At 44.2% G+C, this 13,349-nt stretch overlaps 1 protein-coding gene across 1 annotated transcript in view; it reads right to left on the bottom strand.

The window, feature by feature from the left end:
• The window catches only part of cers1 (ceramide synthase 1), a 30,770-nt gene extending 17,509 nt beyond the window's left edge, over positions 1–13,261 (bottom strand). Inside the window, 1 exon segment of the mRNA XM_060067850.1 lies at positions 11,665–13,261. Within this exon segment, the coding sequence (XP_059923833.1) occupies positions 11,665–11,925 (261 nt within the window). The 5' untranslated portion in view covers positions 11,926–13,261.
• Positions 13,262–13,349: the final 88 nt, after the last annotated feature.

Genomic DNA, 13,349 nt, shown 5'->3' with positions numbered 1-13,349 from the left:
GAGTCATACACCTTTCTAGATCAGAGTCATACACCTTTCTGGATCAAGAGTCAGAGTCACACGCCTTTCTAAATCCAGAGTCACACACCTTTCTAGATCAGAGTCATACACCTTTCTAGATCAGAGTCATACACCTTTCTGGATCAAGAGTCACACACCTTTCTGCATCCAGAGTCACACACCTTTCTTAATCCAGAATCACACACCATTCTGCATCCAGAGTCAAACACCTTTCTAGATCAGAGTCACACACCCTTCTAGATCAGAGTCACACACCTTTCTAGATCAGAGTCACACACCTTTCTGCATCCAGAGTCACTGACCTTTCTAGATCAGTCACACACCCTTCTAGATCAGAGTCACACACCTTTCTGCATCCAGAGTCACACACCTTTCTAGATCAGAGTCACACACCTTTCAGGATCCATAGTCCCACACACCTTTCTAGATCAGAGTCACACACCTTTCAGGATCCATAGTCCCACACACCTTTCTAGATCCAGAATCACACACCATTCTGAGTCACGGCCGGTTGGACTGGTCGGTCCTCTCCAACGCCTCAGTATGCTGCAACTCTCCCCCTTTTGGTCCCTCCTGTGTCCCTCTCCCCCATGGCGGCCCTCCTGCTCCACGGGGGGCGGGAGTGGGGGGGGGGCGGTGGGGGGGGGGGGGGCCGCCACAGAGAACAGCTGTCGCAGGAAAAACAAAGCTTGCCCCCCCCCCCCCCCTCCCAGACAGCCCCCAAAGGGCCAGGACCTCTTTGTTCCACAGACTACACTATAAAGCCCTGCACTCCATCCACACAGTGCAGCCGGCGTCCGACCCACCCACCTGCAGCTGGGACCCCTCAACCCGCCACTGCGTGCCGGGGAACGTGTTTTTGTTTGGTTTTTGTGTCATTTCTGACTTGTAATGACCCCTGCCTCCTGCTGCACTCGATGAACATGAACATTCAGGCCTGATGACACGAGGTCAGCCGTTTTTTTTTCCAACCCGACTTACCGCGGCTTCAGATGCACGTCACTCAGCAGCAGGTTGGGTTGGGCAAACCCAAGGCGTTGTGGCAGGGTCTGACCAAGGGTTCAGACCCTGCCGCAACGCCTTGGGTTTGCCCAACCCAACCTGCTGCTTAGTGATGTGCCCTGTCCTAGTGAAACCAATACATATACTTTATAGTTGTACTTTAAGACATGCGCTACTTAGCGTCTTGCTTTGTGTCCAGTATTGGGCCAACGCAACAGGAAGAGTTGTGAAACACAAACGCGTTTCCTGTTGATTGGCCGTTCCATTGGAGCCCTGATGCTGAGGCGGGCAGCGTGTCTACGTTCCCAACCCAGATCACACGACCCATCCAGAACCCTCTCACCCTAAGTGTTCTCCACTGTCTCTTCACTCTTAACAGCTACATGTATTGAGGCTCACTATTGGGAATCATGAGGGAGCCTACTCTGCTTGTTAAACAATTTGTGCGCCAAAGTGTTGTGTTGTGTTGCCGCAAACAATGCATTAAGCATACTGCATTATTTAAACAGAGGTAAAGGTTTGTAAATGTATGGCGGTAGGCGCTTCATCTGCGTGGAATGTTATTGGGTGTAGCACAGTCCTACATTATATATACTTTGTGTGTGTGTTTCCGTGTTAAAGCACTTATGTTTTTCCGTGTGTATTATTGTGTACATGTAAAATTGTGTGTGTGTGTATCAGTATGTGTGTGCAAGCGTACAAGTACGATTGTGTGTCTGTGTGTGTATATTTATGTGTGTGAGTGTGTATAAGTGTGTTTGTGTGTATAAGTTTGTGTGTGAGAGTGTATATAAGTATGTGTGTGTGTATATGTGTGCGAGTGTGTACGTAAGTATGTGTGTGCCTTTATGTGTATAAGTGATTTTGTGTGTGTATATAAGTGTGTGTGTGTGTGTGTGTGTGTGTGTTTGTGGTGCTGCTGCTGACATGCTGACAGAGCATCAGGGACCAGGTGTACCTGGGAGAGCCTGAGGATTAGCCTATTAGCTGTACCCAGGGGAGGCGTTAGCCTCACACTTCCTGCTCCCTAATCGACTCCCATCGCAGCACATTAAATAAGACCTCGGCGAGCAATGGCGGCGAGGTGTCTCACCGACGTGCTGGAGGAGAACACATGCTCACTCGGATCACACACCATCCCAGGGAGGAATCAGTGCATGCCTCAATTACAACCATGTCATCAGCGGTGAGAGGGAGACTTGGATGTGGCTAAGCGCTGTGCTAACGATGTGTTTGACGAATGCTTCACGTTTGACTGCGCCCCACTAGGCAGACATATGGCATAGGCTGTCAGACACCATCCCTTCTGACAGTCACAATAGAGCTTGCGCCCTTGTTTAAAAGAAGACTGTGAATCCTATAAAATTAGCAATGAGGGTATGCTATCCCTTACCCAAGTGCTAATCAGGTCAATTTAAATCATGTCAGAATGCTGTTGAGTTTTATGCAGGCTCGAGTCCAGACAGCTGCTTGGGACCAGATTCAGAGTCAAGGGGTAGCCTACCTCTGCTAGCTTTGGTTAACAACATAAAAAATAACACATAGAGAGACATAACATAACACAATACACAACCACATCTTTCTGAAAGAGAGACCCTTTCCCAACTCTCACGTCTCTACACCGCTTCACTTTGCAGTTGGCCGACTAAAATCGATGGTAACTATCTATGTTATGAGTCCAGCGATAAGGGGACAGCCTATATAAGGCCAAAGGCACACAACCGCGTCGGGACAGACATCAAATACAGTTTTGGGATCCTATTTGAAGCCAGCCAAAGAAACAGCTGTGCGCTTTTATCCTTTAAAACTGAACTACTAAATATATATTATAAATACAGGCCCTGTGTGCTTTGGGCGTCAGACTGACAGATTAGGGATATGGGATCTATAGATGTATCATCTATAGGTTCATCTATAGATGTGTCATCTATAGATTCATCTAGGACAGCCATGGCTGATCACGAGCTCAGCTGAGAGGACGACTGGACTCTCCCACAGCCCACGCTGTGCATTGTGGTGGTGTTGGGAGTACATCTGCACTGATGACATTGACTGACAGATAGCAAGTGCTCATCATCATCATCTCTCTCTCTCTCTCTCTCTCTCTCTCGCTCTCTCTTAAAGCGTTTACTTGTGAGGAGACATACCGGATGTCCGTGCCATCACTTGGCTGTGGGAACATTAGATCCCTCACCTTGTTATGATCAATACAGTATGTCCATGTGCTTACAACAGGAAACTTCTTCAGTTGATGGATGGGTTTATGTCGTTTTATAATGCAGGCTCTTGTGTTCCCAAACAGTTTCATGTGTCCTGTTCATCACGGGATTACAGCGTGGGATCGGGAGCTTTGGTCATATGGCTTCCATCAAGCAATCATTTTTTCATCCTTTAAGTTTATTTCCGAACAAGTGTGATGCTTCTTTTGGACGATTTACTCTAAATAACCACGTGCTGTGTTTCACTACAGGCTACAGTGATAAAGCCGTAGAAGCCCTCTTAAAGAAGGAGGCCTTTGAGGTCTTGTCGAGTCCATCATCAGACCCATATTCAAAAGACTTGTTATTAAATAAAATTCCTTGTTAAGAAGAACTGTGTTCCTTAACTATTCACTCAAGCTGCCGGTCAGAAGCATATGGCTGTAATGCATAATACAACATCAGACATGTAGGGGACTCGTGAGGAAGCTTGGCAAGAGATAGAGTGTGTGTGTGTGTGTGTGTGTGTGTGTGTGTGTGTGTGTGTGTGTGTGTGTGCGTGTGCGTGTGTTTGGGGAGGCAATGACTGATAGATGACCCATCTTTTTTATAATTTACAGTAATTGTCATATTACTGATATGCGGTAGCACACCAGTTTGTACACTAGAAACACTGTTTTATTGCCGCCGAGTTGTCATTTCCAGCCCTCATTCAAAGCAAGCGTGGGCGCTATTCAATCCTACCCATGACCTGTTCCAGTGCTTCTTTATGTTCAACCCCTAAAAAACAAAAACTCTCCACGGCCTATGTCTTTCTGTTCCCTCACAACGCGCGCGTGAATGAAAGAAAGAAAGAACTTTGCAGGCAACAAAGGCAGAAACACCACTGGAGGTAATTAGAGAAAAATGTAGGCTAGTTTTTCCGTTAGCATGTCCCTATCCATCCGGATGCTTCAGCCACTTCTAGAACATAGCGGAGTGGGAGAGATGCAGAGGCGGAGACAGAGAGAGAGAGAGTTAATTGCCGTCTTAAGAACTTCTCTGAACTGCTGCCCAGAACCAAACGGGAAGTATTCCATAGTAGTCGTTGCTTATTCCAAACAGCCTGAATAAGCAAACCACAGTGTCCACACATTCTCAAACAAACACACTGACTGCAAAACAATATGCGTGCACATCTGCACCAACTCATGAGCACACATTCAACCTGATACGTAAGCCTGTAAACTGTGTACTACACAACCGGCCCTAGTTGAAACACAAAAAAGCAATACTCAAACATTGGTACACAGACCTTCTTCGTCCATCTAATCATACCGTACTGTGATAATGGCTTCGACTGTCCAGAGTGGAGCAAAAGTCCAATGCTGCCTTAGAATCTTATCATTTCTGATGCACTTTTACGTTTACGTGCTACTATCCACTGTGACATAAGAGGCAGAAAGGGCCTAGCAGGGGAAACAGTTGTCTACAACACAGTTGACCAGAGGAAAGTTTAAACTGTATAAATAAAACATATCTGAACTCTCCAAACATATCTATTGGATACATTGGATTGGATCCAGGTCTTAATAAGGATGTTTTTGGCAGAATACAGTTTTTGAGTCCTAGTCGAGGCCAGTCAAAAAAAGGTTATGTGCTTTCATCTGTTCAAACAGAATGACTCAGTTATTTAGCTGTGGGGGATAGGTTTGACAGCTTGCCATTGTCCTCTTCATGATTTTAGAGTCCGACAACTATTACCAAGAGTCTATCAGAGATATATGGATGTTTGGATGGGACAGCAACATTTAGCATGTACAATGTATAGTTTAATACAAATAATAATATAACTAATAAGTAACAATAATATTTTTTGTGAACATAAAACATTGTACCACACCAATCTATGAGAACTGTGGAGGCATCTTAGTGAACAATATGAATATCACTTTATTTTTGCTCCCAAAAATCAATATTGCATGTTTTATCATTAATTATGTTGTATCACCATCACCACAGTATAACGCCTTTTAAAAATGATCCACAAAGTTATGTAACAGTGACTCGTCGTCAAACAATATTGGTTATGGTAAGCTGTCCATCGCATTAGCCTGGAGGCGTCGGGATGCACCAGGTACATTAGGATGGCCCTGGGTAAACTGTTAGATTAAATCTGATGACATACTCTGATTGGTTTAACACTAGCCAATCAGCTGAGGGCCCTTCTATGACCCCTGCAAAGAATAGTGGGAGAAGACAGCTGGACCCCTCTGGATCCTCCAGAAGTACCGCGAGAGCCTGTGATGGACGACAACTGAAAACACGGCAAGATGAAAGTGAAGCAGAGGAGAAGATCAGATCTGGGGGGTCTTTAAAGCCCCGTTTCTCAGAGAAACATCAACTTTCAGGACAATTCGTTACAATTAGTGTCAATAAGGTCTCACACAATTTATGTCTCCCTTGACAAGAGCATATAGCACATTTGTAAACCACAGCTCCAGGATTTGATTTCTCTTTGTGGTGATAATGTGCAGCAGTAAGTAGGAGGGTTTGTGTAACCTGATCCAGGATCTGTGGTGGTGGACCATGTCCAACTTAGGGCTGCTTTGACACTTTGAACAACAGCAGGATATGAGCTGCTAAGGAGCTCCTGGGTGGAACAGTAAGCTAGAGCCAGAGGCCGACAAACACTTTGCTTCCTCTCTTCTGAGCGGCTAATTGCACTCCTACCTAAGTGGGTTTGTGGGGGTGGGGCGCAAAGTGATAAAAAAACGGAAAAGCAACACTGGGTGGAAAGTCATGATGTTCAACGAAGACGATTAAACTTGAATTCCATTATATTTCAAAACCAGTGTTTCACATTTGGCTCCACACTTCCATTTTCTGTCTAGCAAACGTCTTAATAAAGAAGTTGTCCACACAATGAGTTTAGAAACATGTTCTTCATGGGGTCAAATTATGTCTTCCCAACAGTATGTGATATTACTGAACATTGATATACTCTTGTTACTTTTTGCACTTGAATGAACATTCAATATTACAGTACTGCAGTGGATTTTTGACTGACACCTTACAGCTGTGTTGTATATTCTGGGTATGTTTACCCTGTATAATAGAAAATAAGGTCTAAATAAAGGTATTCCGTAATGAGTGTTTCAACCAAACTCTTTATAAGGAAGTTCCTCCCTATATACTGAGTGATACAGCTGTAAATAAACCAGCATGGCATGATTCACCTCGTTTCCCTTCTGTTCTATGCACGGAGTAAAACAAAGGTTTTGTATATTTAAAAAATAAATCTATTGTGCTCCGTTTGGGGTTATTTTGCATAGCAAGACAAATCTTTCACGGATTGACTCATTCAAAATCCACATTTTGGTATCGTCTAGGAATATTGTGTAGGAAATCCACCTGTGTCCATTTTAATTGAGGTACTGCCATTTTGTTTGTGTGTAAGGATGTGGTAGCAAGTAGCAAGCAGTGAGTCTGTTTAGTCCATCTTGCATGTGGAACTAATAAAACCCTGCTGAATGTGCAACTCGATTGTCAGCAACAGCAAAGTCTGTCCGCTTGCATGTGTGTCTCTGGGTTTCCCATTCGATTACATGTGCTTGCATGCACCCCCTTCTGCATGAGCTGTCTTGGGTCAGTACTGAGAGGGTTTCTGAGGGTTTTTGCATGCTGACGCAGCAACCTAAAGCAACAGCTCTGCCCACAACAACCTCTGCTTCTACTGCGTGTCTCTCTCTTCCTTCCTCTACGTTGGTTCCTTTACCCGGAGAACCCCAGCCCTTTAATGCCCTTGGTGTTGTTTTTTCGCTCATTACCCCCTTGATTGCATCTTCCCCAAATCCTCCTTTCTTCCTCATTTTCAACATTCTCCTTCGGTGAGATGCACAAGCCAACCCACACAAGCATGTTCTTTGTAACTGATAATATGCACTTGAAGACGATATAAACATACTGTAACATTTGTGTTTCCATATTTATAAGAGAGTAATCCAACGCCAACATCACGCTATAGGAGTTGGTGACATGATGTCACTCATTTGCATTTGTTATGCTTACTGACCAAACCACAAACAATTTTGCTTGTTTTGAGTTATTTTTCATTAGTATTACTGCTAAGTTATTTGTTTTATGTGTTATGAAGTCTTTTGGATTTATTAATTGACCTAAATAGGAGATTTGGTAATCATTTAGTTGATCATTTTACTCTCTCTCTTTTACCAAAATGACAACACCTTGCTCATTTACAAGGCAAAGTTAGTGCCATATAGGACCTGGTTTGTCTAACATTTGCTAAGCTAAACCAATAAAGATTCACTTAACATACATAAAATTACAGTGGCTAACCAAATATGCTATTCCATAACATTGGCACCAAGTATAACTGTATGAGCCATTTCTATAGAGTAAAATATTTGAGTGATTAAAATGATTTATTACCATCAGTGGTTTAATTAAATGTATACACAAGCAAACATTTAGCTGTAAGGCTTAAGAGTCTCAATCATTTAGTGTTTAATGATTGAAGCTTTAATTGTGAAACCTGGTTTGGTAGCACAGCCAGCTAGCTTGTACGGCATGGCCAAGAGCCTATAGAGCCAAAAAAGATACAATAGCTACAACAGACTGCGTCTGACCTCTAAAACACTGTTATGATTCAAATAAAGGTTAGTGAATACCCTAGGTCATTTCCAAGAACTACCCTACAAGCTTCGTTGATGGAAATAGGGTTTTATGTATTTTCCTTAAACACTTACATCTCACTCACATGGATTTATTCTGGATTCAGCCAGAGGCCTTTGACGGTGTGCAGGCCTGTCTTGTGAGTGCTACCAAATGGTACACACTTGCATTAGTCCATAAACATGTACATGTTGCCTGGCCTGACATGTTGTTTGCACCAACTGATAGCCCATAATGCACACAAATACAAGGCTTGAGTAGTTCAGCCGCTCTGTTAATTCCATCAAACAACTACCACTGGTTTCAATTATATATATATAGTGTATAGTATATCAAGTAAATATATTTAAATCAATATTAGCTTATGGTCACAACAACATCTGTATCCTTTAGTTTATCCTTTTGCTTTTTTTGCTTTTGCTTTTTTCCTTACTTGCGCTCCCGAAAATTACACTGGCGCCGTTAAGGCACCTTGCAGGGCAATAGCTCTGATCATGACACACCACCCATTTACCAAGACTAAGTCCATCTATTTAGAATTGAGTGATCAACTATGCAAACCCTGTATGTGCCTGCCTGGAATAAAGATTGAGGACAAAGGCAGTAAACTCAGGAAGATAAACAAACAAATGCACACCTTTGGAGCATGTGTGGGGGAAGAGCGCATCAATGCAAGCAAGCACGCGCCGTCTGCACTGTTTGCTGCAAACATGGTACAAATGGGAAATAACGGAACAAAAGGTTGAGGTCTAAATCGAATTATGTCCCTGTTTGAATACCGACAATCTATATATACACCGAAGGCATTCATTAGTACATGAATGAGTTAAACAAAAAAGTTTGTTTAACAAAGATTATAATCAGTATGTAAAATTCCACGTTGTCCTATTTAACACGAGCTTCAGCAATTCACCGTATTGATATTTCACATGGAACTCGCGAGGCCGCCCAAGGGCAGATATGATCATACGACCATTAGCGTTGGCCATGAACTGATCGTTTGTCATTGTTTGCTATGTTTGCACACCATTTGCCTGAACATGTTGTCTTTGGGTCATGGGCACGGCTAGACCTCAGCCAAATGGCACGGACCCGACTGCACGTTGATGTGCTTCTGATTCCCACCGTTTACTAAGCTCACATTGGGTTGCCTGGGCCAAGTTGACCCGCTGACCTACACGGAAACCCACTGTGTGAACTACAGCCTTCTACTGTGTGCGCTCCGATCGTGGAATTAAACGGATATCTACAATTACAATTAGGGCATTTAGCAGACGCTTTTATCCAAAGCGACTTGCATCGGTTAATACACACATTGACACACCGGCGGCAGAGTCAACCATGCAAGGCGACAGCCAGCTCGTCAGGAGCAGTTAGGGTTAAGTGTCTTGCTCAGGAACACATCAACTCTCAGCTAGGAGGAGCTGGGGATTGAACTAGCAACCTTTCGGTTACAAGACAATGGCTCTACCTCCCGACCCGAGCGAAGCCAACCCCACATATCTGACGTGTGGACCAACACAGATTCCTCAATTAACCTCATTAGGGTGAGTGGCACACAACAAGAGCCAAAATAAACAAAGGTTCTGTTTTCTCAGGGAGAGGGTTGTTCACAGCCTACGCAGGGATCAATAAGTGTCACATATACGTACACACACACAGTCACACACACGATAACACGTGAAGGAATCAAGTGCACTCTGCATGCTTGGCCTTTCCCAGGGCCACATCTGTTTCTCCATACACGCCCCCTGCCCTGCCACTGCCTCCACAGTGCATTGAAACCAGAGCAAGAATCCTCCCTACTAACCACATGGGACACAATACTGAGCCTATGAGTGCTATGTTGTACCGTCATCTCCCTAGAAAATGCCTTTCCCTGGAAAACAAGACAAGAGGTGGTGAAAGTCATGTACTAGGCTTTGGGGATTGAGTTCAGGCAAAAGAGGCTTTGGGTCAACCTCTCTGGGCACTGCCTCCGGGGAGGGTAGGCTCGCTTTGGGCATGCAGGAGACTGGGCACTGGGCGCACCGTGAGAAGCTAACCACTCTCCTTTGTCAAAAGTGGGAGCGTTGAGCCAAAACACATTTTTGAGGTCACTTATTTGTCATTCCAACAGTGGTTTGGTGGTGGCCGCTTGCAGTCGTACTCTAGATGATGGATGATGAATTATGAATGAAATTGAATGTTTTTACAGGGAACAATGCTATTTGGGTGAGAAATGGGGATTTTTTTCGTGCAGCAGAAAGTATGTGCTGGAGCCAAAATCAACACAATATGCTCTGTGTTTTTTTGTCTGCCTTGCATTGAGCAGTGTCCACAGAGCTGAATGATAGTGAGAGGCTGGCAAATCTTCAGTATCGTTTAAGGCTGGTCGATATGGATTATCTAACCACATACGTGCACTTTGTGAATAACGTTGGATACGTAGATAACATGTGCCGTTTATAGCCCTAACCTATCATACACACATACTGAAACCAAAAATGTATTCTGGTCAGTCCGGCATTTCAGTTAAGCGATATGTGAGATATGCCCTGCATTCAGAAGTCTGTTTGGCAGGCCGGGCTTGCAAGAGGAAGCACAATTGAGAAGCAATAACAGAACAGAAGCTGATTTACTGCCTTGCTGTGTTTAGCCAGTAATGAAAAGATACAGTTTATTAGTTATACTTGTGTAACTAAGGACAATTAGAGAATATACAGTTTGGCCTTGGTGTGTTCTGTTTCAGGAACATCTTTGTCTCCATACTCAATAAAATAAACCATTGTTCTTGGAGCTTTTCATTTGTAATTATGAAGTAATGAAAACTAAAATGCAACTATCTAATTCCACCAGTAACACCCACATACTGTTGGCAGCAAAGGTGGGTAAAAATAAGTAAACTATAACATTTTATGAGGCGATATCTGATCAGAAAGCCGGTGTGTCACTATGTTTGTATTTCCATGGATGTGTGTGGTGCGCTATGTGCAGATATACTGTAAAACATCTATTGGCGGTCCACTACAAACACTGCGTTTTTCTGAGAAATGCCGGACAAATCATATAACTCACTTTATCAGAAGCAGCAGATAGATGGACTTCACTTTATCAGAATCGACGGATAGATTGAGCTGCTTCATACGTAGCCTACACAGTCCACTGAATGACCCCCACGTTTAAGAATCCATCAACAATTAGGGACTGTAAATTGACTGCCTTTTTGGAATAAATTGGTGAAACGGGTTAACAATTTAGGAATCAAACCATTCAATTAGAAAATGAAGGTGTATTGTCTGCTCCCAAGGACCAAAGCGGTTACCTTAATCCTGTGCATACCTCAAAAATATGTATAACATGGGTATGTGCAGTGCACCAACACATGCGCAGACAAACACGTGGTTCCATGTCTTGCTATACAGTTACCATACTCTGTCACAGCAGGGTGCACATCATCGTCAAACGCTGTGGAGTGCAGGCGTACTACATGCCTTGGGTAAAACATCGACTTATTGTTAAAGCACCTGACTTTATCAACAAGCCCTTTGACAGGTGAGAGCAAAGGCCACGTTGACAGCGTAGTGCTGATGTCAGTGCTAGTTTCTTGGAATTGCACAATGAAAGAATTGCCGTCTGTAACTGCGTGCGTGTGACTTTGACAGTGTGTGTGTGTGTGTGTGTGTGTGTGTGTGTGTGTGTGTGTGTGTGTGTGTGTGTGTGTGTGTGCGTTCGTGCGTGTGTTCGTGTGTGTGCGTGTGAAAACACGCGCAATTTTCCAATAACCTACCTTGAAAAGACACTCTGTCAGTCCTTGCCTTATCTGCGTCCACAAAAATGCGCAAAAGCAGAACAGGAAAATTTCGTTCCAGGTGATGTACGCGTTATCTAAGAGGGTCCGTTTAGAGAGCTCCAGACCGCACGCGCTACAGTCTCTCAAGGCGCCGTACATAACGGTAGAAGCTTTGGTGATGAGGTCCACATAGCCGGGCATCGGATCCATTTCCACTGCCCCGGCGCTGGTGCTGTCATCCACAGTATGACTGGCCATTGTGGCGTGGCGCGGAAAATATTGAGGGGAATGGGAAACGCCGACCGGTTTAGGGGTGTAACGTTAGGGGACGGTGTCCACAAGACAGCACTGTGCGAATGCTATCTCACTAATCCCTTCAGCTAGTTAACAAGCAAACCTGAAAACGCGAGACAAGCTTAGCTACCCAGCTTAGCCTTTCAAGTAGCCTAATTCTTTGTTTTCTAAATTAAGACATGGGCCCATTCTTCGCATCTAGGAGAACTGATAAAGGGCCATAGGCTCAACACATCTGACCAAATACACAATCTTTATGGCCTAATTCAATTACCTTTTGTGGTTAAGTGATGGTATAACAATTAAATCGACCCATCAATGATTGGTTGGAAATGTGATCATCTTTCTCTATGCACACCGGTTATGACGGGCAACGTCGGTGTTAGCTCCCCTAGCTAGGTTCAATCAAACCACCCTGACCGATAATAAAACAAGATGCTGCAGGTTTCGACCGAGCTTCTTTGATTGCAAATCGAAAAATGTGACGCATCGGTGGAGGTAAAGCCCAATAATCCAACGATTCAACAAAATGACTGTACGGCGCCAAGCTGCCCTCATTAAAAAGCCCCGCTGGTGCGCGTAATGTTCCGCTCAGCACATGTATTGTGTGCCGCTATGCAACACACTGTCTCCTTCCCGTTATTCACCGTGTATGACGACTCTTCTTAGTTTTATAATGGGGATAGTCGCGTCCTACCAGACACACACGAGTCACGACGAAGCCCTCCATACAAATGTAAAAATATTCCCGCGGCAGCGGTAAAAATAAAGCATGTTATCCTCTGGAGAACCTGCCCGCCTTCCTCCGCCTGCGTGTCCCGCCGTTCCTCCCCTCTACTGCCCGCTGAGCGGTACTCGGTAGACCGGCAGAAGCAGCGGCGCCTTGCTACGCTGAGAGACTGGGTCGCTAAAATCCGCGCTGCTTGTTTTTGATATCGGTGTAAACTACTTAGCGGAAAATATTGTACACACGTGTTGTATGCTACCTGGACCGTGTTTGGAGCAGCAGCCGCGCAGTATTATTTGAAGTTGCAGCAGCGAAACGGGGAGAGCAAAGACGAGAGCGTGTGACGTAATTAGGCTCCGCTATCTTCTTTAAACGTAGAGATTAAATTATGACTTAAAGAGACAGTGCGCCCGCTCGTCTGTAATGATGCCAACTGTATGTTGCTCTTTTGGCCTTTAAATATTTAAAATGAACAGAACAGGAGAAGTCCAATGCAAGGCCTTACGCTAATCAAGAAACTGAAGAACCATGTATTCGGGTTGCAGCTGAACTCTACGTGCACCGACTTCTATACGAGTCGTACTAGACCCCCCTCCGCCAGGAAACATAAACATGACTACACAGAATAAGTTGCTAAGTATAGAAGCACCAAATTGTGACC

This window comes from Gadus macrocephalus, chromosome 12, assembly GCF_031168955.1.
Source record: "Gadus macrocephalus chromosome 12, ASM3116895v1".
Classification (NCBI taxonomy): Eukaryota; Metazoa; Chordata; class Actinopteri; order Gadiformes; family Gadidae; genus Gadus; species Gadus macrocephalus.
The sequence above is the reverse complement of the archived record's forward strand: the minus strand, read 5'-3'. Positions and strand labels throughout refer to the sequence as shown.